At 45.1% G+C, this 24,519-nt stretch overlaps 1 protein-coding gene across 5 annotated transcripts in view; it reads left to right on the top strand.

Annotated features, from left to right (window-relative positions):
• The window catches only part of Katnal2 (katanin p60 subunit A-like 2), a 71,283-nt gene that overhangs the window by 29,630 nt on the left and 17,134 nt on the right, over nucleotides 1–24,519 (top strand). For 3 of the 5 annotated variants that reach the window (XR_001782393.2, NM_001368655.1, NM_001368657.1), the window contains 11 exons: nucleotides 55–221; nucleotides 1,638–1,680; nucleotides 5,578–5,698; nucleotides 6,637–6,735; nucleotides 9,799–9,897; nucleotides 10,097–10,174; nucleotides 12,861–12,959; nucleotides 14,882–14,945; nucleotides 15,133–15,251; nucleotides 19,992–20,083; nucleotides 23,178–23,288. Coding sequence is in view for 4 of the 5 variants with exons in the window: in NM_001368655.1 (NP_001355584.1) it covers nucleotides 55–221; nucleotides 1,638–1,680; nucleotides 5,578–5,698; nucleotides 6,637–6,735; nucleotides 9,799–9,897; nucleotides 10,097–10,174; nucleotides 12,861–12,959; nucleotides 14,882–14,945; nucleotides 15,133–15,251; nucleotides 19,992–20,083; nucleotides 23,178–23,288 (1,092 nt within the window). In the remaining variant the exon portion in view is untranslated. Of the gene's footprint in view, nucleotides 1–54; nucleotides 222–1,637; nucleotides 1,681–5,577; nucleotides 5,699–6,636; nucleotides 6,736–9,798; nucleotides 9,898–10,096; nucleotides 10,175–12,860; nucleotides 12,960–14,881; nucleotides 14,946–15,132; nucleotides 15,252–19,991; nucleotides 20,084–23,177; nucleotides 23,289–24,095; nucleotides 24,483–24,519 lie in introns of those variants that run through there. The other 2 variants (NM_027721.2, NM_001368656.1) reach the window with 2 other exon arrangements.

Here is a 24,519-nt window from a genome sequence, read left to right as displayed (position 1 = left end):
TGCTTTTATTCTTTAAACCCAGACCTAATGTTCTCTCTCCTGTAAAACTGCCAGCTACATGGATGCAGCTAAGGCTTTGGAGGAGGAGACCAAACTGGGATTACGGCGCTTTGAAGTTTGTGACAACGTTGACCTGGAAACTATTTTGATGGAATATGAGAGCTATTATTTTGTAAAGTTCCAGAAGTACCCCAAAGTGGTTAAGAAGGCCCCGGACCCAGGTACATAGGTTTGTGCTAGAAATGATGCTTTATCCCATTGCTAAGAATGGCGTTCCCAGTGGCCACACCTGTAATCCCAATATCAGGGAGTGGGGGGGGGGGGGTCCTGAGAAAAGTCAGCCTGTCCCTCCTGCAGCCTGTCCCTCCCGCAGCCTGTCCCGTGTTCCTAGGCTCATGGTTGATTGGTTCCCTTCCATGCCTGGAAGAGTAGACCAGAAGGATCTGGACCCGAGCTCAGACCCAGAACTGACCATTCAAACATGAGTGCCTGGGTTGTTTGACATCCTCCTGTCTTGTTAGCCTTTGTTTGAGGATCATGTGTTAGGGCAATGGAGGCAGAGCCCCAGTGTGTTGCAGTTGCTCTTCAGAAGGCAGCATTAGCTTCTGGAGTGATGGAGAGGGCTGTTGGAAGACTATAAATGACAAAAGACTTTTTCTTGTTAGGAAGCCCTGTTATCTATCTTGAAAAATAACTTGGAAATGAGTATTGGTGAAGCTAATAGCTCATGTATAGATAATGAAATGCTTTTGAAAGCCATCAATCCAGAGGGTGATCAATAGAATGCAAAGACCAGTGTAGGTCAGCAGTCATGGAGGCTGGCTGGAGGGAAGAGCTGAAGCCAAGGTCCTAGGTTTTGTAGTCACATGGACTTAGAAGTCTGTAAGTAGGGGAAGTAATTATAAACCAAGGGAGCTCATTGCCCTGTTTACAAGGCACTTGTTAAGCCGCAGAGTTTAACATTTCATGTAGGGACCAGGAAACTGAGAGGAACATCAATTAAAAATAGCCAGGGCCACACCCAGAGGAGGAGGAGGCCTGCCATCTTAGTTTTAGTTTTTCTTTTCTCTGACCTCTCTCCCAGTGAAGGGCTCAGAGCTCAGCTCACTCGGCTGGCCGGCCGGTCGTTTGAGCTAGGCACTGGCTCCTGACACAGAGAGACAAACACTGTCCCCAGCAGGGACTGGATTCTAGATGTCCCGTCCTCATCTATCTTGGCACCCAGTTTCTCCTGTGATTTGGACGAAGTGTCTTCATTCTAAAGGCCAGCACTCAGTAAATGTTCCTGTTAGTCTCATGGGATTTTGGAGTGCTCTTTGACCCAGAAAAGCAGTAGCAAATCTATGAAACCTCATCGGAATGGCAAGCCAGTAACTCCAGCCTGTGTGTGGGTGTTGTCCCCAGTGTGGGGTGTGCTCCACACTTCTTGAGGCCTGGGTGTCTTTCTCTGTGTGACTCGGAATGCCTGAGAAGCTGGGACCTGCGTCTCTTCTCTGGCCCCTTCACTTCCCATTCAACGAGCTGTCTGTGCTCTAGAAGCACACGGTGTAAGCACACGGGAAGAAAATATTCATGGAAGTTTGCTTACTCTTGTAAAACTCCATTCTTCCTTTCCCCCAATGTTTGTTTTTCAACAGTGGAAAATAATTTACCGTCACGAAGTGGAGGGAAGAACAAAAGGTAAAGTGACTCGTTTGATCAACTTCATTTATTCTTTCCTTTTTATTTTTTTGAGACAAGGTTTCTGTACAACCCCCCCCCCCTTGTGTAGACCTTGAACTCACAGAGATCCACCTGCCTTTGCTTGCTGGGTGCTAGGATTAAAGATGTGGACTTATACACCAGACCTGATTGCTTGAACTCGTAAGAGTGTGGGATCTCTTTCCTGTAGAGTCACAGTGCAACCCCATGACTCTCTGCCCCCCAGTACCAGGCTGTGGCCATGTGACCTTGGAGTCCCCCCTTGTCACCACTGGCTCGACTTAAGTCAGTGTCTTTAGATTCTCCCAGGTCACTGAAATTACGCTCAATGATATCCTGCCTTTCTTGTCCATGTAGCTTGGAGCATCTGGATCTTCAGGGTTGAGTGATTGACACCCAGTTCCCACCCCCTATTTTTCTAAGCATGAGCAAGCCTCTGACATAGGCCTCAGTGTTGGCTGACTTAGGGCAACAGGGACTGTAGGTTTTTGCTAGTGTAAAAAAGCCAAAAGCTCAAGGACAGGTGAACGTGTGGTTCTGGAAGGAACTGGACTGCACACCCAGGGCAGGGGAGGTGGGGGGAACCTAGAATGTGCCAGAAAAAGAACACTTAGATTGACATAGTAAGCAATTTATTCGGTCTTGAGAGGTGAGCATTCTGTATATTCCTGCCCCCTGCCCTCACTCAGTGCTTCAGTTTTATGAATTCAGTTCTCATATCCAGACAGAGAAGGAAGGATCCAGAGACCTCAACAGGGCCTCTTGTGCCTGTAACAATGGCTGGATGGGACCCATGCTTTCTTCAGATAGTAACGCCAATGCTCTTCTGCCCGAGGGCAACGCTGCCTTGCACTGTCCTTTGGGAACAGTTTCGGTGTGTTGATGGAGGTGCTATTGTTTTTTTGTTTGTTTGTTTGTTTGTTTGTTTGTTTTGGTTTTTTGAGACAGGGTTTCTCTGTATAGCTCTGGCTGCCCTGGAACTCACTCTGTAGACCAGGCTGGCCTCGAACTCAGAAATCCACCTGCCTCTGCCTCTGCCTCCCGAGTGCTGGGATTGTAGGCGTGGCCACCACGCCCGGCATGTGCTATTGTCTTATTAGCAGTTTCCATAAAGCCGTTCAGCCTCTGGCGAGGGCCTTCTAAGAGAAATGTCCTTGGGATGTGGTTGTTTTCGGTTGTTCATCCACGCCTGCTATGCCCTCAGGTACTTTACCTGGTACATACTTGGTGAGTGAGCCCTGGGCAGCAACACGAAAGGCAAAGGGAGGGAGGTAGTGGTATGCGTAGCCGCTGGGGTTTCCGCAGTTCCACTGCGTTGATGATGGCCATCTATGGCAAGCGCCAAGGCATGACACCAAGTGATTGTCAGGAAGGAGAACCACAGAAGCAGCGGGCAGTGTTTCTGGACATTGTGGGCTTTTAAACAAAAGAGATTTTTATTTCTTATTTATGTGTGTGAGTGTTTTAACCACATGTAAGTATGTGCACCACATCTGTGCAGAGCCCAGAGTCCAGAATTAGGTCGCCTGGATCATGTTAAACACAGTTGTGACCCCCCCCAACACAGGTGCTTGAATTGAACTCAGGTGCTAAGATCAACAAGTGTTCTAAGTCCCTTTGCCCCTTCTCTAGCTGTGCCAGGCACAGTTTTCTGCTGAGATAGTTGCTTGGTAACAGGGTGTATCCTCTGGTTGTCTACCAGTCATCCAAGGGTGCTTTCCTAATACTGTTCCTCACACCCATTGGCTGATGACCCAAGGAAGAGACGGTATCTAATGAGACAGATGACAGCTCGGGGAGCAATGGCTTGGAAACTTGTGGGATGGGCCTAAGATGATGGAATTTGATGGAATACTGTTTAGGCTCTTAACAAGTAGCTTCCCCAAAGTAAAAATCAGAAACCGAGAAATCAAGTTAACACCGGGACACTGCCCGAGGCAGCACCGCTTTTGTGAAGTGCGATTTCAGATGTGGTCTCCAGCCTCTTCAGTAGAAGACACTGGAGCCACTAGGGATTTTTGGTTGGGATGCAGACCGGCATGGCCGTCTCCTTCACCTTCTAAGGGTTATGTTGGTTGCTCTCCTCACCACTGTGTTTGTTTGTTTGTTCTATAACTTCATTTAAACCACTCTAATTAGGAAAGTGTTTATGTATGAAATGTTTGGTATTTGTTTCATAATTATTTCATTTTTTGTGCCAGCATAAGACCTGGAACATAGTTTTCTTATCTCAGATTAGAGATGAAAAAAGATGCCCCAGGTATGGCTAGTGCCTGCTTCGACGCTCTCCACCAGTGCGTGGACACTGGTGCTGTTATGGACTTGGGTTATTTCATTGGTCACATGTTGCCTTAGGGAGGGACACCTTTTCTTTTCTATAGTGAACTGGAACTGAGGCAGAAGCTGTCTGAGATCATTTAGAACGTGAGCGTCATTGTTCCTGTGAACCCCCTGCAGATCCCTGGCAGAGAGCTGAGGGGAGAGAGGAATTAAGATGTGTGGACTCATGCTTGCCTCCTAGTGTGTGTGTGTGTGTGTGTGTGTGTGTGTGTGTGTGTGTTTGTGTGTACGGATGAGGATGTACCAAACAAAGTAGTCCTGCCCTTGTAGTGAGTGTAACACATAAACTCAAATTCGTGTGTTGTGACTGTCCTGTACAGCCCACCAGCAGGCTCCCTTTATCCCTTCCCTCACACAAATGCCATCTTTCCCAGAATTGCTACTCTTCTGACATCAGTCCCGTCAGTTTGTTTTTCCGGAGATGAACTGTACTGATGAGAAATCATTTTGCAAAGACGAATGACATGCGTCAGTAGAGATGGCCTAAGTTTTGTTTTCCTTCCATAAGCTCCCCCCCAAGTATTTTCTCATTTATTTATGTGTTTTTGTGTGTATCTATGTGTTGTTGGTTACCTGTAAAGGCCTGAAGAAGGTATAAGATCCTTTGGAGCCAGAGTTGTGAGTTGCCTGGTGTAGGTACTGGGAACCACACTCAGGTCCTCTGGAAGAGCAGCAAGTGCTCTTGACCATGGAGCCATCTCTCCAGGCTATGAGCACATTTTGAGATTTACTGTGTACAACATGCTAAGAGATGTTTTACATAGAGGAAGTATATTCAGTATAATGGGTTACAACCCAGACAGATCCCCGAATCTTCTGATGTTTCATAACTTGAGTGGGAGGACTGTTCCTTCCCTCTACCCAGACGTCTTCCCAGACCCCTTATGAAGTCTGATGCTCATAAGGTCTATGAGAGATGTTAACAGTGGGGGCGTTCTTCTAAAACAGCACTTCTCAACCTTCCTAATGCCTCTAATACAGCTCCTCATATTATGATGACCTCCCCCGGCATAAAATTATTTTCATTGCTACTTCATAACTGTAATGTAGCTACTGTTATGAATCATAATGTTAACATCTGACATGCAGGCTATCTGATAATGTGACCCCTGTGAAAGAGTCATTCGACACCCAAAGGTGTCACGACCCACAAGTTGAGAACCACTGTTCTAAAGCAATGCTTGTTGTTATTGTTGGGTTTTTGTTTGTTTGTTTTTGTCTTTTAGATTTAAAAAATTTTTATTCATATGGGTGGTCTTTGAAAACTAAAGCAACTTGCCAAAGTGTGGAAGCTTTGTGGTGTGGACTAGGGTGAGGTGGGTCCTGGGGGGACCCCAGTGAGTAGCCTAGGGGTGGGTGGGTGGGTGGTTGGAGCCAGGTCAGTTAAGGCAGATGGTGCAGGTGAAAGAGCCTCATTGCAGGTACGTGCGTGTGTGGCTTTCAGGAACCTGCTTTAAGTATGCTCTGCTAGTTATTTATTTACCTTGAATTAAATGCTTAGAATACTTTCCTGGAGGTTTTTATTCCCTTCCTTAGGCTGACGAATGACAGTTGTCAAAATCTCCCCAAGATATGTCACCAGAAGTCACGACCTAAAACTTCAGCAGTGAAGACAGGGGACACCAAATCTGTCAAGGAACACCTTAAACAGGTCAAGGTGACTGCTTGATGTCAGTAATACCATACTTGGCTGATGAATGGCTTCAAGAAAAGTATCTCATGTCTTTGTGTGTGTGTGTGTGTGTTTTGAGGTTCCCTGTTTAAAAGTTGTTGTAGGATTTAACTAAATTGTAGAAGTCCCTGAATACCGGTGATATTTTAGCATACACGGGCTAACTTCTAGACTGGCTAGCTCCTTCTCTAGTATCAGGGTAGAACAAGGGTACTGGGAGGGGTTGGGCTGGCTGGTGAGACTTGGCATCTCCTTCTGGGCTTCTGCAAAGCACACAGCGTTGGTCCTTACCTCATATCTCAACACTAGGCTTTCTAGAAGGGAAGGCAGCAGGAGAAGTCGGCCCATCAGACCCTTCTTATCTAGGACAAAACATCCCAGGTTTTTATGTGAAAGGACCATTGGAAACTGAGAAAGGGGACAGGAAGTTAGTGCTGAAGATGAGTGGAACATAGAGTAGGACAGAGACAACTAATCATGGGATTCTCTTGGTGTGAAGAGCGTCTTTGGCTGTCCCCCAGGTAGAAGGGAAGTAATATGGGACAGTTGAGTTCCACAGGAGGTTGGGTGACTCTGCTGGATCTGCAGACTCTCCAGCCTTGGCCAGAGGAGAAAAGACAAGCCAGGGGGTGGGGATGGGCTGAGCGCAGGATTTTTCCATGGGCGGGCAGCTTTAGAAACCATAGCCTGGAGTCATCTCAGCCTCTGGGAATAGCTCCTCCTTATAGGCACAGAGACGTCAATGAAATCAATGTGAAATCAGTGAGCCATTGATTCATGGTCCTGTAAATCTGAGAAAACTTGGCCGTTATACAGAAGTGGTATCTAGCATTCACTGGCTTTTGTGTGGAGGACAGGCAGTCAGAGCCAGGGTCTCAGCTGCTTTCACAGGGAGCCACTCACGCATCTTCCATCTTTTCCAGGAGAGTGTCACTGACACTCAAGCAGAGAGCACTGACTTCGGCCTGAACATATCAAAAATCCACAAAGACCAGCCAGAGGAAAAGGCCCAACCACGAAGAGTGAGTGGAGCTCAGGGTCCTAGGATGGAAAGGGGCACTTGTCTCAAGAAAAAGGAAAATAAAGCATACAGTTGTTGCCAAACAGGAAAGCGAAGACAGAAGCATTAAAGACTGGCTGGGAGATGAGATGAGAGGAATGGAATACCCCACAAGGAGCAGAACCAGGTTCTGATCACCCTCTCCTTTCTGGAAGGATGATCTTGAGTGATCCTTCTCTAGAGATCACAGTCTCCTCATTTGCAGACGGAAGTGTTCAGAAGAGAGAGAATCCTATGTTCCTTTCAGCTTCAAAATTCTGTCATTAGCCGGGTTGTGATTGGGTGCTAGAGTTTGCCTGCCATTCACAAAACATGGTATTTGCCCCCTGGCATCAGAAATGGTTAAGAGAACAAGAGGAATCCCATGGTTACCATGATAAACATTGGTGTGCTGCATTATTTACTGAGCCATGGTCCTATGCTTTTGTTTGTGGCCCTGCTAAGGGTAGTTGTTTAATGCCCCTCTGCTCCAAAGCATGGCTGCAGACTTAAGTGTAATTATTGGTGAACCATGAAAGGTTAGTTGGTTTAGGGCTGATCCTGTGCTTAAAGATATTTCTGTTCTCCCATTCCTCCTCCCCCTCTTCCTCCCTCTCTTCTTTCCCCTCCTCTGCCTCCCTGTCCTCTGCCTACACCTCTTCTTCCTCCTTCTTCTCTCCCTCCTCCTCCTCTTCCTCCTCCTTTTCTTCTTCCTCCTCCTCCATCTTGATTTATTTGTTTGTTTGCTTGCTTGCTTGCTTGCTTGCTTGCTTGTTTTGTGACTGAGTCTCACTAGCTGGCATGGAACTCACTATATAGACTAGGTTGGTTTCAGACTCACCACCTGCCTCTGCTAACTGGGTGCTGGGATTAAAGATTTGCACCATCAGCTATTTCTGCTTTTTTTCTTGATGAAGCTCAGGTCTGGCTTTGTATATAATAGTTCCTTCAGGAGAAAAGGCCCAGATGGAATAAACGAACGAACGAACATAACAAAAGGCAGGGGTCGTGGAAGCTTTGGCAAAGAGGAGCGCATGCGCCTGCACCTGCTGAGGAATCCCCAGCTGTGCCTCCCTGACTCCTCTCCTTCGGTGAAGCTGTGGACCATGGGCTGCTCCTGCCTACCCTGCAGACAGACTGATAGCTGTGGTGTGTGCAGGAAGGACTACCAGGCCCACTGACCTGCACAATGCAGGCAGCTGCCTTACTGGCTTGCATGTCCTCCCCCTGCCCCAACACACACACAGACAAGCCTCTTAGAGCTGACTGCTGTAGGAGACAATGCATTTGCCTCTCACTGGAAGATGGTCTCTTTGTTAGTCCTCACTGCCTTGCTGCAGTCTTAGTCCCCTGTGGTGAACATAACAATTTTGTGGCTTTAGTCTCTTGTGAATGCCTCACATTCATATAAACAGGTGCCTCTGATTGGGTCACAAGGAAGGGACTATTTAACCCAGCACCTAACCTTTGAGATGGTCTGGCTATAAAATCTGTTTCTAGCAGAAACAGCTTTGGGGTAAAAAAAATATAGATTCCCACCCTCTAGCCCCCCACAGATTTTCAAATATTCATGAGTGACAGGACCTAGGGGTTTTCCTTCCCCTAAGAGGGTCTCTCCATCACCATGTTAGGGACTCTAGCTTTGGATTCTGGTGCCTTGTTGAAAATGTCAAAAGGTTGTTTTTCTTTGGAGCACCAGCTTGGGGGTCAGGCTGCCACCAGAGTCCACCGTGGGTCAAGCTGCTCACCATCACCCAAACCTTCTGTGTGCTGTCGTTTTGTCTGTAAAGTGGAGACTGTCACATTACCTGCTGCATGTGAGAAGGAAAGGGGAGCGTCCCATCCCTGCCTGACATGTAATAAGCACTCAGTGAACACCGGTGATTGCGCCGTGGCCTGGTCTACTCAGCCAATCTCCTTCCATAAGGCAACAGTCCCAGGAGCCTGGAAGATCATCTTAGTTACGCTTTGTATGGTGACCAGTGCTTGACAGAGGCAAGGGAGGAGGGAGTTGGCTCCCTGCTTCAGGGGATGTTCACAGCAGGCAAGGCATGGGTGGCGTGGCTTCTGTCTGTGGTCGTGACAGCTTCTAGTTGAGTCTCCTTCCACAGCAGCCAGGAGGCGGCAAGCTAGACTAGAGTCAGAGGTAAGAGTAACCTCACAGGGCTGCTGTTAACGGCCAGTGTGTGCCAGGCAGATGCCATGTTGAAAAGGTTCTACAACCTCTGGACAGACTGCCACCAGAGCCTCTCAGGACCACGTTCAAACACAAGACCCCATGGAGGATATTTGAGGAGCAGATATCTGGGTCTGAGTCCTGGCTTCAGGCCTTTGTTAGTTTTGTGGCCTGGACAAAATGTTTAATGCCTCTGGCTTCCCTCCACAGAAACAAAATGAGAACGCCACTGGCCACTAGCAGGCACGATGATGGGCTGAGAACCTTGTGTAGCTGTTCTGTCCCAGGCCTTCTCTGAACGATTCATGCTACTGCAGCGAGCACAGAGGGCTTCTCTCTGTCCATGTCCCGGCGGGTTCCTCCCGCCTAGATAATGTTTTAGAAGGATGTGGTCAGACAGGGCAAGTAGCCATGTGACGGAGCAGATGAGTGTCAGCAATGCAAGACGCCCGTGGGTTTTATTACTCCAGCTCCAGTCTGAAGAGTTATGTAGTTTTCATTTTCCCCGAGACCCGACTTTAGCACACCATCTTGTTCAGCAGTAGTTCAGCGCACGCTCTCTTAAAGAATTCTTTATTTTATGTATGTTATGTACCCTGTAGCTATCACAGACACACCAGAAGAGGGTCAGAACTTATTACATACAGGTGGTCATGAGCCACCATGTGGTGGCTGGGGATTGAACTCAGGACCTCTGGAAGAGCAGTCAGTGCTCTTAACCTCTGAGGCATCTCTCCAGCCCCCAGCTTTCTCTTAAGACTTGAAGGTTGCCTGCCATGCAAGGATAGGCACATGGAGCTACTAAAGTTACCGAGGTTACTCTGCCCTGCTCTTGTGTGTTCATGGCCTAAATAACCATTGCTCTTCTAGGGCCAAATCATTGACTTCCGAGGACTGCTCTCAGACGCTATCAAAGGAGCCACAAGTGAATTTGCATTGAACACCTTTGAATGTAACCCAGACCCTTCAGTAAGTGGCCAAGATATGCACCTCCCCCTTTATACTGCCCAAATCTAGTGGAACTTCCAGGGGTAGCCTGCGTCCAGAGAACTTGAGATCTAGTCAAAGGTCATAGCAACCAGGCACCATTTGTTTCGCCAAGATCCCGTTTTTCTTCCTAAATTATGAAGCAGTTTTGTAATGCTAGCCTATCTGCGCCTCTCACCAGGAGCGATTGCTGAAACCTCTGAGTGCATTTATTGGCATGAACAGTGAGATGCGAGAACTGGCAGCGGTGGTGAGCCGGGTAAGATCTGCTATTCAATTCACAAATTTATGGAGGCAGACCAGGGCTCCTGGAGCATTGTGGGCTGCTTCTTTTATTAATAACAATAAATATGATCATTTATTTATAAAGTGCCCCCACTTGCAGAGGCACTCATATTGTTTAGAGGCACAATAATGCATGATAAATAAATTATAGAATCATAAAATTACAATAGAAAAAGCCCACCATCCTACTATAGGGGCCAAGAAAACAGACAGCAAAAAAGATGCAGAAAGGAAAGGACAGGTGAAAGGCTTTCTAGTAGGCCCCAGAGCCAAGGAAAAAGGCTTCTAAGAAAAGCAAAGCGTGCAGGTGCATTTTATTTAAAGAGCCACAGTCTGGAAATACAGGGGTCTGGGAGCGTGATGACCTCAGACTTGGAAATTTCCATGAATATAACAAGATTTTTAAGGAAAGATTTTTAGCACCAGGCTATAGCTACTTGAAGCTTGAACCCTGGAGCCTAAGGCGGTGCAAATGAGTGGACAATGACACAGCCTTGAAGTCAGGTGACCTGTTTGCTTTCTAGAGCCTTCTCTTTCTAGCTCTGTGATTTTAGGCAAGCTTCTTGGGGTAAGGGTAGATTATTGATTACAGAAGACTTTTCTAATTTCCACTGATCTCAATTTAATTGAAGACTGAAACCGAGGAAGGCTCAAGAAGATGCTTTAAAATCATCCAGAAAGGTCAGCTGGGAATAACCAAGGGTGACTCTGCATCTCTCTCCAGACAGTAGATATGCACTGCGCAAGCACAGAGGCGTGTGGAGGACCTGTGCACTGAGGGGAGTGACTCAGGAGACTCTGGTTGCATGGATGAGTGCCTCCAGACAGCACGAAGAGAAGGATGGAGGAGACAGTGGAAGAGAGAAGGGAATCTGGAAGGCACTTGGAATAAAGGCGGGGTGGAGAGAGGGGCAGGGGAAGGGTCCCAGAGCAGTATCCAGGATGGAGAATTGGGTAGAGAGAAGAGAAAGTCAGAATAGTGTCCCTCTGTGGGGTAGGTCATCCTGTATGTTGATAGGTCATTTGTTCAGTGAGGTGGATGGAGAAGACTGGTGAGCTATGAGGTTTTTACCAGCGGAGATAAAGATGAAGTTGGGTCAGGATGCACGAGGAAGCAGAGGATAGCACTTTTCATGCCCACATAAATCTGTCGTCTTCTTTCTGTTTTTGCAAGAAGAAAACATGATGGAAGTTCAAAGTAGGGGGGCTCCACACTGCCAGAGGGAGCCAGCATTCAGCTCCTTCTCAAATGCTTCCACTGATGGCGAGGTCATTAGTTCGTGAGGCACACCTGTTGAGCTGTGGCAGCTAACTTTGGACATGAGGAAGAACTTTAGGCTGGGAAATTAAACACCACCTTGTTAAACTCAGTGTTGACTCTAGATCACAGAGAGAAATATAGTTATCTATGGATGGTTAAAATATCAGAGTAGATGTATCCTCACTGTGTGCCAACCTTTCCTAAGAAAAGCCTTAATCAGACATGCCTGTTCTTCCCAAGGTTTGGAAGCCTGGAGGCAGCTGTGATGTAGTCACTTGAGGTTGAGGCAGGAGGACCCCCGCCACACAGTGAATTCCAGGCCAGGGGTATAGAGTACACAAAACTTGGAAGACTGGGTCCTGTCACCACCACCCTGTCCAGCAATGGATGACGTACATTAATGCACAGTCCGATCATTCCTAGTAAATACTTCTCATTAAAGTGGAGCTCCTTGCGGAGGGCCTGGGGGGAGGGGAGATAGACATAGGACCACAGCATCTTAGGCCATTTTAAAAAACATGCTTTTATACTTCTGAAATATGTGCACATATCAGTAATTTAAAAAAAAAACAAACAAAACCAAGTAGATGGAGAAACACTTTCCAGACTTGTTCTTTAGTCTGAATGGCATAGGCAAGGGCCTCTGAGAGAAGTACTGCTCTAGACACTGTTAGCCTGAAATAGCTCCTATGGAGAAAGGCCCCTGAGTGACTGCTTAGAGGCATCTTGTGAAATTGAAATTGGGAAACTGTAAATTAGTTATCAGTAAAAGCTACTTAATTGATTACCCTCGGGTGGTTGCTCCGGGCTCTCCTGAAGAGGGAAGCTGCACTCGCTTGGTTCTTGGCCTCCCTGAATGCCTGCAGAGGCAATCGCTCCAGCTGGAAGCAGGGAACGCTCCCTAGGGAAAATGGAAATTGGTTTCAGGGGAGCGTGGGAGCAGTATGTCTTTTACACAGCAAATTAAGGAAGTGTTTGCCAGATCAAAAAGCTGGACAAACACCAGGGTAGGTGAGGGTCGGATTTTCACTAGAAACTAGTGTCATCTGCAGGGATTTGTTGATGTGGTCATAAATTCGCATGAGTTGCTACTGACTGGTGTCAGGCATAGCTCATGGTTAGATCCCCTCCCCGCCCCAACTCCCCAGCTCCTAAAAGTACCTTATTATCCTATCAATACCATCTTCAGGGAAAATCATTGAATACTTTCATGCCATCTCTTTACTGAACTAACTCCAAATTATAATGTATGATTAGGTCTACATTATAATATTCATGAAACATATTTTTATCACTAGCACTTTATATACGATTAAGTCAAGTGGTCTGCACTGCATTGTTTATTTCAGAAGTGGAAGAGAACATTAGTTTTAACAGAATAATCCCATGCACATTGCAGGACATTTATCTCCATAATCCCAACATAAAGTGGAATGACATTATTGGACTGGACGCAGCCAAGCAGCTAGTCAAAGAAGCCGTTGTGTACCCAATAAGAGTAAGTATGGAAGCCATGTTCCTAATCACTGTCACCTGGACACGCGGTGTAGTAGGCACACCTCCCAGGAGAGAAGCCTCTCACTTTGTTTCTGTAGATCCCCACAAATTCCTATCCCTCAGTCCCCATCAGGAGCTTTGCACTAGCTTCTCTTGAAGACACGACAGTCCCCTCCAGAGAGATGGTCAGCATGGAAAGGGTGATGTCATCACTTCTGACTGTTTTTTAAATATCTCACAGAACAGTTGGGCAAATGGAAAAGGTGCTCTTCAAGAGGGAAGAGGAGATGGTCAGAGTATTGCCAAGTGTTTGCTGTCTAACAGAATATAGTGCATTGCACAGAGTATAGCACAGTGTTTGCTATCTAACAGACTTCCCTATTACTCTCGGCCTTAAAACAGTAATCATTAAAACAGGAATTCATTGGTCCTTCTGTGAGTGGGCAGCCTGGGCTTGATCCAGCTAGACCCAAATAATAGTCACATGATACTGATTGCCTGGCTCTACCCAATGTGCAGGGCATCAGCCAAAGTGGAAGATTGGGTGAGAAGATGGGACATGTGCACAGTCAAGCTCTTTCCATAGGGCCTCATTACAGGAGTAACAAGCAAGTCCTGGCTTGTACACAGGGCTCGTAGAAAGAGGGAAGAAAGATCAAGTCCTACTGTGTGACCTTTCACATACAAGTCCTACTGCGTGCGCTTTCTCACAGCTCCTCACCCATCCACTCACCTGATATTTTCAAACCACTTTTTATGTCTCCCAGCATCCTATTGCGCAGGTAAAGGTCAGAGGGCCAGGCCTGGGTGAAAGTGGTGGAGAAACAATCTCCCTTCTTCTGTGGGGAGCAGCTATACAGAATTTGGGGCTAGCAACTATAATTTGCTAAGGCCAGGATTACATACTCGTAGAAAACAAACAGACAACCTGCAACTGCATATTACTACTGCTGACTCTATAAAGCTCTTGACTTGGGGTACTTTAATTCTAAGGGAACAAAGCCTATTAAATCATATTATTGCCCCCCCCCCTTTTCTGGTCAGATAGGAGTAAGAAATATACGGTATCAGAACTAGGAGAGAAACCGTAGCATGGAACTTTTGAAAGGATAGAACGTTTCATTGGCCCTCTGGATGCGTTATTTATTTATTTATTTTTCATTATTCTGGGGAACAAACTCATGGCCTTTGACACGTGGACACGAGAGCCACCACAGGGCTACAGCCCTCCCTGTTATTGCATGTGTTCCATGGTGTTATACCCCTCCCCCCATCCATAGCATCAGTTGGCTTCTCAGCAGCACTAGCGAGACACTAAGCCCCGTGGTGTTTTCACTGCTGCTTCCCTCTTCCCGCCTGAGCTGAGTCCTGTCCTGCTCCTAGAAGGCTTGAACTTGAACTAACGGAAGAGACTCAGCTGAAATCTGTGCACATTCTCTGGGAGTGAGTGTCCCCCGTCTCCACATAGGCAAACACCCTCATGAGTTGGTTCTGGGATTCATCCTGGATTTGTTACAGTTTTTAAAAGGGGCTAAGTGTTCCACATAAAGAATTTAGCAGGAAAGAAAATTATATGCAGAAGAAATAACTATTGTCACAGGGAAGACAATAGCTACTTTTCAATATACCTTTCTTTTGTCTTCCTTCCTTCCTTCCTTCCTTCCTTTCTTTCCTTCCTTCTTTCTTTTCTCTCTCTCTCTCTTTCTTTCTTTCCTTCTTTCAAGAAGCCACAAAAATTAAGTTTCAAAAAATGAATCCAAACATTTTACCCATTGTGAAAATGCCATTGGGACAAGAAAACACAGGAAAAGCAGCACACATTTAAAAAGTGGCCTGAGTGGCGGGCAGCTGTGGGCGGCCACTGTGCACTGACTCTCCTGTGCAGGCCTCCGTACTCATGTTCCTCTTCTTTTGTTCTCCAAGTACCCGCAGCTCTTCACAGGAATTCTTTCCCCGTGGAAAGGACTGCTGCTTTACGGCCCCCCAGGTAAACACGTCTTTCTGTTGTAGTCCTGGAAGTGTGTATGTGTGTGTGTCTGTGTGTCTGTGTGTGCTACTCTCTCTGTCTGCCTGAGGATGGGACAAAGGGTGCCTGTGGGACATAGGGGGAGCCTGGGCGCTGCCTGGCGGTGAGGCAGGGAGCACCGCTCATGTTTCCGCTCATGTGTCCCTAGGCACAGGGAAGACTTTGCTGGCCAAAGCGGTGGCCACCGAATGCAAAACCACCTTCTTTAACATTTCTGCATCCACTATTGTCAGCAAATGGAGAGGAGATTCCGAAAAACTGGTCCGGGTAGGAACTCTTAATATTCTTAAAAGTCAGTGTTCTAGAATACCAGAGTACAAAATTATGTTAGAGCATATTTGTTTTAAGGTGATGTATATCTTAGATTCCGCTTGGATTGTGACTACCAAAAGCCTAGGGAATGGGTTGACTATTACATGTGGATATCAGTCATATCGCTGTCAGCAAAACACAGACTCCCTTCTTTGGAATTTTATCAACAGTCCTTTTTTGATTCATGCAGTTTAGGAATGAAAGCTAGAATAAAAGTCTCTAAAGTGGCCTAGTGTTTTCTCCACTCAAGAAACATTCATTATTAAGTGTGTGCAGTATATCCACTTAAGGGTTAGTGAGAGGCCGCTGCTGGGTGCCAGACCCTACACTATGTACTCTGTGGAGGAATTGAGAGACTTAAAACTTAATTATTCTTTCGGATGTTCTGAGCAGCTTCTCTGCCATGGTGCTCAATGCCTACGCAGTACAGTGTTCTTTCCTTGGAAGGCTGTTTTCATCTTTGCAATATCTCACTCCTGGCCCACGGCCCTATAACATTTTGCTGTATCTTCCTTTCACCTTAAGAGAACAACTGTGTATGATGTACACCTCACCATCAAGGCACAGCCTTGCCAAAGAGAACAACTGTGTATGATGTACACCTCACCATCAAGGCACAGCCTTGCCAAAGAGAACAACTGTGTATGATGTACACCTCACCATCAAGGCACAGCCTTGCCAGAGATCCTGTTGGGCTGATAAGTAATCAATCCTAAGTAAATGTAAAATATTCTTTCTGAAAAGAATTATCCCAAAATACTACCCTGGAATTATGCTCCCTCATAAATACTAATTTCCAAATGATTATAGACTGCTTAGAAGATGTAATGGAATATTTCAAAAGGGTTGGTTTTAAAAAATAAAACCCTACCTATTATTTATTAGTTCACTATTTATTTATTCATTCATTCATTTTCTGGAAATTAAATGCAGGCCTTGTGCATGCCAGGTGAGTGCTCTAACATTAAATTAGATCCTTAGCCCTTTGACATTGTTTTTAGGTTGAAGTGTGTATGAATTTTTATCACCCCTTCAACACTGTTTTTCTCTCCTGTTGTTATTTTGTTTATTGTGGTGGTGGTGCTGTTTTGAGACCAGGTGTTTTTGCAGAAGTAGCCCAGGCTGGCCTTGAACTCACGATCCTTCTGCTGGGATTACCTCATTCTCTTAGGTGATGGGATTATATCATCTACCCCACCATGCTAGCTCAGGCCACATCCACAGGACTCCTGGTTATCTGCTTCCACACGTGTGGATCCCTGGGGGTCTGCTTGACTCTATTCCAGAGGACTGAGATTCAGTTAATTATCGTCATTATCGGCCTAAAACTCTTTGGGATGTGTGTTTAATTTCTGTGTGTTGAGTAACAATAATACAGCTCACAAAAGATGCCCTCCCCTGGATAGATGGATCCTTGTCCTGTCATGAAAAGTGTTTTGAACCATGAGCACAAGACATGAAAAAGTGCTCAAAGAAAGATTCCAGACTTCCTAGACAAGTCTTAGGTGGTCTCTCTCTCTCTCATAGCTATTTCATGAATATCCTCAACAGAGATGGAGACAACAAGGCTTTTTGTTTAGTGTTGAATAGCTAAAAACACCAAGTCACAGGAATGTCCTACCTCTGTGAGTAGCATTAGTCAGTTCCTGCCTCAGTATCCCTTTGTCAGATTCCTGGGAGCGAGCAATGATGCCTCCCTAGTTTTCTATCCCCTTCTCCATATACTTAAAGAAACTAGCTTTATGAGAAACGCGTGGAAGCATATCTGTCTTTGATTTAGAATATACGATCTTTTATCCTCATGTTCACGCAGGAAGCTCTTTACTGACCCAGCCGTTTCCCAGGCGCTGATTGGAGCATTTTACAAATTACTTTAGAAGATAACTTATATTTCTTTTTTTTCTTATGAAAAATACATTTTAATTTAATTTTAATTTAAGTATTTGAAAAATATTCAAGAAGAATCTGGAATCCTCTGCCAGTCTTGAAGGATCTTCTTTCTGGTTTTTATCTTATTTTCTTCTGGAAGTTAGTGTGTGTGTGTGTGAGAGATGTGGGGAAGATCCTCACCTGGAGAGCTTTCGTCAATCTGTCAGCTCCTTCCTGTAAAGGATGTTAGAGAAAGCAAACCCTTTAGGACCTTCCCCTAAATCAGAGAAGTGTTTTCTCCCATTTGTTTCTTTTTCTACTCCAATTAAGGAGTTATTTATAGGGACCCTTTGGGCTGTGAATCTCCCTCCTTGCCTAATGCTCCTGCCCCATAGGAGTTAAGCACTACTGAATAGTTGAGCGATCTCTTTAGCAAATGCACACACCTGTTGATGGTTGCATCTCCCTCCACCCCCGCCCCGCCATTTGATTTAACTTCCTCTAAGCACCCCGGGACATTTTAGACTAATGCTTCTAGAAGCACTTACCAGGATTCTATTTATTCTCTGGGAATGGAAACTCAGTAATTTGAGCAATATGGAGACCTAATGCCCGAGTGCAGTTAGTTCTAACTTCATGTATAGGAGAGGCTCTTGGTCTCCCATACCTCAGTGAGCTCCTTAAAACTGTGTACGGGTCTGATCTAGGGGGTCTATTAACCTCTTTTTCATTGGGTAGATTAGTGGCTATTGTAATCACCTTTAACATCAAGTACAGTCAGGTGTCTCTTTCCGACGAGGAAGAAAAGTTATTTGCTTTTAATTAGCTGAGCTCCCTTGTGTCAGAGAGGTGCTAGTAATAAGTCCTGTGCCATGACTTCGGCTGGGGAGGTGTGAACAAATGAGTATCCACCCAGGTAGGGCACCAGCAACACACCAAATACGCAATTCTACTTAAGTCTGACCTATTCAACCAGTGGGTTTATTGGGGGCATGGTGACCACAGAAGTAAAGCATCTATAGCCCATGAGGCCCAATCAACATAGGGGTGATTTATGGAAGCTGCAACCCAACATAGGGGGTGCTTCATGGAAGCTGCATCCTTGCTGTTCCCTGAACAACTTTCAGGAAGCTCCACCAATCCATGAATTGCCTCTCAGACCCGTTGTTCACGCTTTTATAAGCATGGGATCAACCTTGTGAATCTTGTATTTCAAGAGCTCCCTGAGCCTTGTAAGCTTCCTTGACTCCCTTAGCCTTGTAAGTTCTCTTTATTTCCATAGACCTACAAGTTCCCTCTATTCCATGAACCTTTTAAATTCCCCGTGTTCCTTGGGTCTTGTAGGTTCCCTTTATTTCCTGAGTCTTGTAGGTTCCCTTTACTTCCTAAGCCTAGTGAGTTCCCTTTCTTCCCTGAGCTTTGTAAATTCCCTTTATTCTCTGAGCTTTGTAAGTTCCTAAATTCCCTTTATTTCTTTAGTCTCTTTAGCTTCCCTTCTTTGTCCAGGAGGGAATAAGTGGAAGGAAGTAGCTACGCCTCATCCTTCTCTCTGTTTATGAGAAGCAGCCAGGTGCTGTGAGCCAGGATTCTGTGAAAGGGAAATATGGACACATCACCTTGAACTCACCATCCACTGAGTCACGCAGAAGGTGAGGGAGTTCCTCCCAGTGACAGGGAGTTCTCAGAGGGAGATTCTGCTGCTGCTGCTGATTCTGCTGCTGTAGCCTCTGCTCCTGAAAGCCACACTCTAGCCTCCTCCCTCTTACTTATCGTGTGATGCTTCCCTAGCACTGAGCGACACGGAGATTCAATCCCCCATGGCAACAGAAGAATCTCTGCTCTTCCCCAAATCTCTGCTGCATTCTCCAGTCAACAGTGAAGATTTGTATATGGTGCTCAAGAGATCAGTTGCAGGATTCAAAAAAAAAAAAAAAGATTTAGGTCTTTATGCTGTTCACCAGCACTATATCTCCCCATGGAATTCTTTATTTTGTCTTTTTAATGTCTGTTCTTTTGCTGGCTGCGTCCTGTTCAGTCTGTAATCTTTTACTCTGGAACAGAGCATCTTATTCAACCAAGACTTGCTTTTGAGGGTTGGATCCTCTGGAGTTTGGGAGGCAGGGCGGGCACATCACCTTGAGTTCACCAGCCAACCTGAGCTATATCGTGAGTTCCAGTCCAGCTTCTGCTGTCTCAAAGTAACAATAAAAACCCACCAGCAATAATAAAAACAACAAACAGACAAAAGAAAAAAGTGTACAAAGAACCTGATCCTAGCAGGCAGAGTTGAGGTGGGTGACGGCCCTGAGGAATCAATCACATGGCGAACAGAAAAGGACATTTTCAGCTTGTTACCCAGGCCTGTTCTTTTCCTCACTTTTTCTTCCTGTTGTCCCCAGAGGTGAAAGGGGAGAAGTTACTACATGATCATATATGTTCTAAGGATGCTTGTGTCCACATGGAACATGTCATTGGCAGTGTTTCCCTGGTGGTAACTAGGCAACCAGAAGCTTAGCAACTGGATTTTATCTTCAGCTCCCACAATTATCATCCGTAACCTTGAACTAGCCACCTCCTCTGTCTGGCTCTAGTTTTATCAAATGATAAATGAAATATTGGACCATATCCAACCCCCTCGGGTGGGACGAGGAAGAAGTAACGGTGATGGTTATAAGGGTGCCTCCGAGTACCATTGTAGGATGGATGCTTATTAGTAGAATTCTAAACTCTTAATCTGGGAGCATTTGAGGACGAATGTTTAGGTGTATGATGAGGGCTAACTTAAGAATATAAATTTGAACCTGCCCCTGCTTTCCCCCCGTTCAGGTGCTGTTTGAACTTGCGCGATATCATGCCCCCTCCACGATCTTCCTGGATGAGCTGGAGTCGGTGATGAGTCAGAGAGGCATGGTTCCTGGGTAACAGACAGGGTTGTGTTGTGTTGTGTTGTGTTGTGTCATCATTTCTCCCCTCTTTGTAAGTGTGTGTGATGGTTGGAAGCCTTTCAACATTTACCAGCAGAATGAGCCTATTAATAAGCCCACAGATTTTCTGCAGGGACACAGAAAGGTCTTTCTTTAGATTAGATCCTGTTAACTGAGTAGCTGACTTATAGTTTTTATAGCCGGAAGAGATTTCATCCTCTCTTCCCCCTCCCCACAGAGTGGCTTTCAGGCCTGAAGATCTTGCAGCCGCAGCCGCAAGATCCCAGGCTGCCATGATGGGCTGGCTGGCTCAAAATAACCTCCCCTGGAGCCAGAGGGCTGCCTGTGTGGACCCAGACTTTCCCATGAAGCCTCAGGGCGGGCTCCTTCTGCATTTCATTCTCTGGAGGCGCTCTTCGAGGCCAAGGAAACTGGCGATTCTTTGACATTATTTCTAAAGATAAAGTGTCAGAAAATGTCCCCAGCAGGAAGGAGAACCTCTCTATTATAAATGCTTTTGGGTCATGCTTTCAAAAGGCCAAGTAGGGTTGTTTGCTTGCCTGCTTGCTTGGTTTTGTGAGTGTATGTGGCATGTATTATGTGTGTGCATATGTGTGCGCTAGAGTATGTAACATGTTTGTGTGTGTATGTATGCATGTGCATGGGTGCACAAGCATGCGTGCATGTGTAAATGAGCATGTGTGTGCATGTCAGTGTGTGTGTGTATGTATGTATATGTGTATATATAGTAGGTTTACATATAGCTTTCTCAAGCATCCTTAGTGTTGTCATGTACCCTAGGCTGGCTCAGAACTCACTATCTAGCTTAGGATAGAGAACCCTGAACTTTTGATTCTCTTGTGTTCACCTCCCCAGTGTGGGACTGCAGGTGTGATCACACAGTGCTGGGGATGGGACCCAGGGCTTTGTATTTGCTACGAAAGCGCTTTATCAACTTGATTGATTTGTTATGATCAGTGATTTTTTTTTTAAAGAAAACCTTTTTATTAAATTTGGCACCTCCAACTGGAAAAATAAAAACAGGTGTCTGGGAACATTTTGTATTTATTAATACAAAGCCAGTGGTGATAAAATGCAAAGGAGCTGCTTGCTGGAAATATGAAAGTAGGATTAGAATATGATGTGTGCAGTTGTGCTCGGGGGAGACCATGGTCCCTGTTGCGATGCTGAGAATGCAGTCAAGATGACTGGGCTTTCAGTGACATGGGACACTGACCTAGCCCTACTAAACTAAACCATGCCTTGTCAGACCCAAGCTGCAGCCCTCTGCCTTGCTACATCAGCCCAACAGGAGCAACCAGCTACAGGCAAGCAGGAGGCCCTGACTACTCTAGTTCTCTCTCCCTCTGCAAGGACAGGCCTCTCTGACCCACCTAACTTCAACGGTGGCCTTTTGCCTGCCTGGTAGGTCACCCTTCTTTGACTTTTCTGCTGCCTACATTTCAATTCATCCATGTTCTCCCTACGTTTCAGCATCCCCATCTGGGACTTGAAGATGCCAGTTTAAGAAATAAGGGTAACTAAGCCAACCATGACAGTGCACACTTTAGTCCACCAATTGAGAGGCAGAAACAGGCAAACTTTTGAGAGTTTGATGCCAGGCTGGTCTACATAGTGAGGTCCAGGCCAGCCAGGGCCACACAGTGAGACTATATCTGAAAAAAAGAAAAAAGAAAAAGACAAAAAAATAAGGGCAACTGTTTTGAAGTCATATCATGGGCCATTGGATGCTAATTGTGCAAAAGTGTGGACATTTATCCTAAAATTAACACATGCACATATGCTGTGAATAGTTATGGGCAAAGGCCATGTGAACACATAATTGTACAGTGGGACAGTGGGGGTGCAGACTCTACAAGCCACACACAAGTAGAGCACCCCCAAAGAGAAAATGCAGCGTCTGAACTGACCCATCCTGAGCCGTCCTTAGCAGACAGAGTGGGAAGTCCTTCCCCATTAAAGTTCATTTCATATGTGAAGGTATAAAATATCATATAAATTACCTTCGTGCTATGTGAAAATGTATATGCTATGTGAAAACACAAATTAATTTCATACTTAGATTTGGGTTTTATCCCCAATATGACTCTGTATGTATATGCAAACATTTCAGAATTCAAAAGAAATCTGAAACACTGCTGGTCCGCAGCATCCAGGATGCAGAATATATAATCCAAACCTAACGTGGGTTGCTTCCACACACGCTCACAACAAAAGAAAGACGTTTTGTTGTAGTTGTTGTTGTTGTCGTCGTCGTTGTCATTTTTAAGTAGATCTGTGTGAATGAGGGAGAGTCTGTTGAGTGTGTTCTGGATTTAAACCTTCTGTGTTCAGCTTTCTATGGCGTGCTTTTTCTTGATGGAAGGAACTCAGGCAGTGGTAATAGTGTCTGAGAGTGCAACTCTGTACAGAAAACAGATTCTGATCTATGCCATTATCATGCATCTCATTAGGAGAGAATGAGGCAAATTCAGTGTAGGGAATTTATAAATATACAAATGTACATACACACACAAATAATAAGAAACATGAAAATTAGGTTATGCCTGCTCTATAAATGGATTATTCTCAATGATGTCATTTCAATTAATTAATTAAATTTGCTTTGTAACATCCAAGTGAACCTGAAATTATGTAGCCCAGGCTAGCCTTAAACTCATAACAATTCTTTTGTCTCAGCATCACAAGTGCCAGTCCACCAGCACATCTGGCCGTTGTGGCATTTAAAGGGTTAAATAAAGGAGCCCGCAGATACACTGGGCTATGTTTAATCTAACCTTCAGTTATCTATCTATCTATCTATCTATCTATCTATCTATCTATCTATCTATTTTTTAGTTCTCTGTCAACCTTTGCTTCTCTTTTAAACATCATCATTGCACTATTTACTTTTTTAAAAATACTTTTCATGCAAAATTAAAATACCAGAAATGCCCATTCTCTTGAACCTGTTTGCTGTCAGAACGGAGCCTATTCTGCAGTCATAGGGCCAAGGCTGTGAGTGTCACTCTTGTCATGAGGGCAAAAGCTCTGCCATGAGAGGAGTCATGTCTCTTTGTCACTGTAGGGGGGAACATGAAGGGAGCCTTCGGATGAAGACGGAGTTACTGGTGCAGATGGATGGCTTAGCACGCTCGGAGGATCTCGTGTTTGTCTTAGCAGCCTCAAACCTGCCATGGTAAGACATCCAGAGAACATGCTGCACACAGTTCCACCATGAATGGATCTCAGTGGTGTAAGAGCTGTAAGAGGAGACATGGAAGTTCTACATAAACTGAATCCACAGTGGGTGTAGGCGTGACCAGGAACCAATTGCCTTTGGATATAAGGATCTAGCATAAAAGTGGGCAGGGCCACTCCCTGGGTTTGGGTTCTACAATGTGAGAGCAGAGAAGGTAAGCTCACCAAGGGGCACTCGTTCATTCGTTTTTCTCTGCTCTTGACCGTGGGTCCTTTCCCACTATGGTGGACTCTAACCGGGAATTGTGAGATAAAATAAACCATCTCTCCCTTAAGTTGCCTTTGTCAGACTTTATTTTTTTATATTATTACTAAGGCAGCAGAAATGAGATTGGGACATAAGGACTGACTATATCATGTTTTCTAAAATCAAGCAGAGGTTTTGCATAGAACTATAAGAACTTAATATCTCTAGTTCTCAAAGAACATTCCAGAAACAATGTTTCGGTTTTATTGGTATTAAAATTAAACTTTCTTAAGTTAGTAGAAAAAATCTTTCTTTAATGCCATATAGTAAATAGAAAACTAAATAATCTCTAATTGAAAATATAATCTACTCTCAGAATCTTTTATTCAAACTGTATCCCAGAGTGGTTTAGGAACAATTCTAGAAGAAGAATTGGGAAATAAGAAACGTTGACTAGGGGAAAACAATATCTACTTGGAGAATATATTTTAAAAATGTTACAATCCTCTTCCAGTTCTCCGACCATTTTCCCATTGTTATGTTTTATGCCCTGGGTAGGGAAGGAGATGCGTGAGGGGACTTTCTCAGAGGGCGTCCAGGGTCAAGAGAAGCAAATCAGCCTGCGCCCAGCAGCAGTGAGCCGCTCAGCCCAGCCCCATCTCCTTTCCCACGGTTAGAGACAGACAGAAAGCACTTCTGTAGTACTTGATGATCATCTGGGGTCCCAAACAAGAAGAGACCGAGACAAATTTTAGGCAGTTCATGTGATAAATACATTCATAATCTAGACCTGGGCCCACCTCCTTACACACTTGGAAGACTTGTTTGATTATACTTAGATGATCAGCATTTTACATTTGAGGATATATTTATATGTAATATAGAGTGGATTCCAATAGAGAATCACTATTTATATGTTTAAATAAACGTTATTAGAAGCCACATAGATGCATGGCTCTGGGTGTGCCCTTTGTATTGGCCA

This window comes from Mus musculus, chromosome 18 (assembly GCF_000001635.26).
Source record: "Mus musculus strain C57BL/6J chromosome 18, GRCm38.p6 C57BL/6J".
Classification (NCBI taxonomy): Eukaryota; Metazoa; Chordata; class Mammalia; order Rodentia; family Muridae; genus Mus; species Mus musculus.
This window is presented reverse-complemented; position numbering and strand designations above follow the sequence as displayed.